The sequence below is a fragment of the Phytophthora parasitica genome (assembly GCF_000247585.1).
Source record: "Phytophthora parasitica INRA-310 unplaced genomic scaffold supercont2.10, whole genome shotgun sequence".
Lineage (NCBI taxonomy): Eukaryota > Oomycota > Peronosporomycetes > Peronosporales > Peronosporaceae > Phytophthora > Phytophthora nicotianae.
Window position 1 is genome coordinate 184,574 of NW_008648996.1, and position 4,614 is coordinate 189,187.

The 4,614-nt window shown below is 47.0% G+C and overlaps 1 protein-coding gene across 1 annotated transcript in view; it reads right to left on the reverse strand.

Moving 5' to 3' along the window:
• The window catches only part of PPTG_21931 (hypothetical protein), a gene marked incomplete at its 3' end in the record, with an annotated part of 4,039 nt that extends 320 nt beyond the window's left edge, over window positions 1-3,719 (reverse strand). The window contains exons 1-2 of the mRNA XM_008901099.1: window positions 2,046-3,719; window positions 18-1,619 (exon numbers count right to left, since the gene is read on the reverse strand). Of these exons, the coding sequence (XP_008899347.1) occupies window positions 18-1,619; window positions 2,046-3,625 (3,182 nt within the window). The 5' untranslated portion in view covers window positions 3,626-3,719. The remainder of the gene's footprint in view (window positions 1-17; window positions 1,620-2,045) is intronic.
• Window positions 3,720-4,614: the final 895 nt, after the last annotated feature.

The following is a 4,614-nucleotide window of genomic DNA, read 5'->3' on the forward strand; positions in this document are numbered from 1 at the left end:
ACAAGAGGCATTCGAACCACTTGACAGGCATTTTGTCCTCATTCATGACTGAATCTCCCGCGAGAAATTGCATATCGTAGTGATTCAGCTTCGTTTTGTAAAAGCGATCACGGTAGTTGTCTCCGAACTTGGACTCTGGGAAGCCATGAGCACAGCTCTGAAACTCCACCATGCCATCGTTTTCCTTGGACTTGTGTGGAATACTATGGCCTAGCGCCCAAAATTTGGCCTGATATTTGGATACTAGGCCAGAGTATGATCTGCCACACATTAGCGCAGCCACATTCTCTCGGTAGGCCATCTGGGCAGCCTCATACTCTTTGTTCATGCTGGGAGTACTGTGATTCCCATTCTCGTAAGCTAGCGACTTCAGGCCGGTATTTGGCGGGCATCTTCCTGTAATGTCGCCAATCTCTTCCCACATTATGTTGGTCTCTCCAGAACAAGACTCCTGAACAAAGTCAGACGCCATACTTCCGATCATTGGACCAGCCATTCCTACCCATGTGGAGCTTGAATCCAAGCTGCACTTCCCAGTAGCAAGCGCTCCAGCAAACATCAAGTTACCCATCGAGTGTGTGACCACGATCGTATCAGAAATAACTGACTTGGTGCTTGTACTGCTGACAGCAAGAGCGCGGTTACAGACTTTGCTTTGTAGAGTCTTGCTAGTCCAGGTATTGTTCACCGTGTCGAGGTGGGCGTATTTAACTGAAGAGCAGCAGGGCGTGTGGCCTTTAATGGCGTCACCCCAGTAAGAGAACCAGTCTTCGTTATACGACGTCTCCGTCTTCACTCCAAGACCGTGAATGAAGATGCACGGCCGAGGGGTCGATTGACAAGTACAGACGGACTTGCCTCTAAAAGAAAAATCGAATGCAGCTTTCAAATTCCGTGAGTTTTTCGAGATCGACTGGCCAGTTAATAGTAGTTTTCCGATCGAAGTCACCGATGTAGGCGACACCACCTTTGTGCACTGGCTCTTGCTGTCCATAACAGGCATCTGGATATCAAAGCTCCTCTCCAAAAACTTCACATCGATGTCCATATCAGTCCCATGCATCGTGAATCCCGAAGAACTAGACGCACACAGCGCAAAATCGATACTTTTGATCGTAACTTTGAATAAATGTCCACTGGAACATTTGATGGCGTCACTGCCACTTCCAGACACACTCGATATAGCAGTAGCCTCGTTAATCGCGGTAACGATGGAGTTAATAGCTGGAAGTGTACCAGACTCCGAGTCCACACAGACCACATTGCTCTTCTCGAAGGAGCTGCCTGAGAATGAAGTAGTTGAAGCATACGCAGCACCGTCGATCAGTGTGTAGTTGTATAGATTCGTGTTGTCCTTGAACGATGCGAATGCGTCGTAGAGTACGTTGTCATTATTATCGGACAAGACAGGGTTGGCGTACATGGAGAAGTCGGAGTCGCCGTGAACTTTCATGGAGCTGCGCTTGAGCGTGAAGTGGAATCGTAGAGACGGCCAATTCCTTTGCTGAGCAGCAGCAACGTGAGCAGAGAGTACTAGTATCACCATTGAGGCGATCAGTACGCCTTGAAGAGAAGATGTCATGACTTCACCGAGTTGTGAAGAGTGGTGAAAGTCTCGCCTGACGTAGAAAATGAAAAATGAGTTAGGCAACTAGGAGTGGTTGGGAATGTCAAGTTCAAAGATAGAGTTGATAGCATCAAATTGATGCCGATCAAGAAGTGACCGAAGACATGGGTTGATGTTCGGTTCACAACAGGAAAATTTTGCCGTTCGATCGTTATCCTTGTGCTTTGGCACATTTTGCACTCCAATCTTTCCCATACAAAACAACAGAAATGCACGGTGTACGTATCATTTGTAAAACATCAACAAATCAAATAGAAAAAGATGTATTAATCTGAGTCGGGCGCTGTTACACCACATCAACACATTAAGGACATGTACCCAACCAAGCAATACCAACACTCAATAATAATATAAAAACACACAAAAAACTCTATTGTCAAGTCCTGGTGTACAGGTAGTTTACAGTAGGCAGTCGAACCACTTCAGAGGCATCTTCTCCTCATCTAGGAGTGAGTCGCCAGCTCGGAACTGCATGTCGTAATGGTTGAGTTTTGACACGTAGAAGCGGTCGCGGTAATTGCCCCCAAACTTCGATTCAGGAAATCCCGCAGCACAACTCTGGAATTCCACCATGCCGTCATTCAGCTTGGATTTGTGAGGAACCATTTCACTTAACCCCCAAAATTGAGCTTGGTACTTCGATATCAGTCCAGAGCTTGACTTACTGCACATGACAGCCGACACATTCGCACGATAAATCTCTTGAGCCGCTTTATACGCTGCATCCAAGGCTACGGAGCTGTAGCTTTCGCCTTCGTATGCTAATGACTTTAATCCAGTGTTGGCTGGGCATCGGCCAGTGATATTTCCGATCGTTTCCCATACAATATTGGTCTTTCCGGCGCAGGAGTCCTGGACAAAGTCCGAGCACATGCTTCCGAGCATCGGGCCGGCCATTCCTACCCATGTCGAGCTGATATCTAACCGGCATTTTCCGGTAGAGAGAGCTCCAGCGAACATGACATTTCCCATAGAGTGCGTGACGACGATAGTATCACTGATAACTGAGTCTTTGCTGGTGTTACTCGCAGACAACGCGCGGTTGCAAACTTTTCCTTGCAGAATAGCGTCCGTCCACATGCTATCCACTGTATTCAGGCGCGCAAACTTCATCGACGAGCAGCAAGGCCCATGTCCAGCCAAGTGTTTACCCCAATAATCCGTAAATTCGTCTTGGTTCTCGGGCATTTCTTCTTTTTCGCCGAGGCCATGGATAAATACACACGGACGAGGTGTCGACTTACAAGAACATGAGGACTTGTCCCTAAACGAGAAACTCGTCGCTTTCAGGTTCCTCGCTTTGTTCGAAATCTGTTGTCCCGTAAGCAACCCCTTACTGGTTACCGTAACCGAGCTCGCTAACGCTGTCTTCTTGCACTCCGTCTTGGATTTCTGAATTGGAATCACAATATCGATAGGGCTTTCGAGAAACTCCACGTCGATATCCATATCGCTTCCGTGCATGGTGAAGCCAGAGGATCCCGAAGCGTATAGAGCGAAGTCAACTCCTCTAACCGATACCTTAAACAGACTCCCACTGTCACAGTTGATACCTTCACTCTGCAATGTTAACGCCGTAGCATCGTTTAGAGCACTAACGATAGCGTTGATGTCGGGAAGTTTACTTGATTCAGCATCTACACAGCTTACGGATGGAGTTGCTTTACTGTCGTCCGAGTGGCTGCCTGAATAGGGAGTGCTCGAGGAGTGGGCGACTCCATCGATAATAGTGTAGTTGTAGAGCGTCGAGTCTTCTGTAAACGTCGCGAACACGTCGTAGAGCACGCCGTCCGCTTTGCTCGATACAATGGGGTTGGCGTACATGGAGAAGTCGGATTGACCGTGTACCGTCATGGAACTGCGCTTGACAGTGAAGTGGAACCGCAGTGATGGCCATTCTGTCGTGCTTTGGCCTGGTTGAGTAGCAGCAGCTGCCAGCACCGAGAGTGCAGATAATGCAGAGAATATAAACGCCACATTCAGCCTCGAAGACGCCATACTCCACAATTAATGGAGCTACCCGTGAAGCGCAATGAGTGCTGTACGACGAAGGTCAAATGAGCCGTGTCAATCGACACACTGTGCATTGCTGGTGGCGAATCGCCACTGGCGGTGCAAACAACCGGGCAAGCGACACACATCAATAGGGAGAAACATCAGGGAGCTGCCTCGCCATATTGCGAAGTAATATTATATTTCGACTACAGACGATCCCCTCGGTAGTAATCCCTAGAAATGGAATACTCCCTCAACAGCAATAAATTAGCGGTTCCCGTTGACCAGACACATACAGTACAACCCAAAATATTATTCCCTCTCACCCCTCAATCGTAAAATGGAATACATTTGAAGTCAAATATTCATATTCTGGGGTGCTTAACTATGGAAGTAGTCATAACTGCACAAGAGCAATATTGCTGCCAAGTCCGATCCGAGAGTTGAACCGATGAAGCCTATTCTTTTGACTACAGGTGACCACGGAAAAATTCGCCCCGAACAAAAATTCGCCATGAGACATGTCCGGATATTGGTCTGATACAAATCTTTCTTTCAATTGTAGCCAATGATATTCTGTTTAAGCAATTTATAAAAACCAATCAAAACCGCTTATAGTTTTACTGGACACGGCTGATAGAAAATTATGTCACTTCGAAACCAGAACGTGCGCGTCGAGCGCTCGTACAAAATACAATTCAAGCGGCAAGTTCTAGGGCTGCTGTCGTTGGTGTTGATAGACAGCAGCCCAGAAGCGCTTCGACATTATACGACGTACCATCATGGCCTGGGATGCTATTTCCAAAGAGAGTGTTCTCCACAGTTTTGAGAAGGCAAATCCTCGTCACTACGACGATCTAGAGTTTCTTTAATAAAATAGTTTTCTTATAACTTGAGTTTTATGTAAGTACACTTGCATTGCACCTGATGTTCTAAGTAACCAGCGACTACAAGAGGCATTCGAACCACTTGACAGGCATTTTGTCCTCATT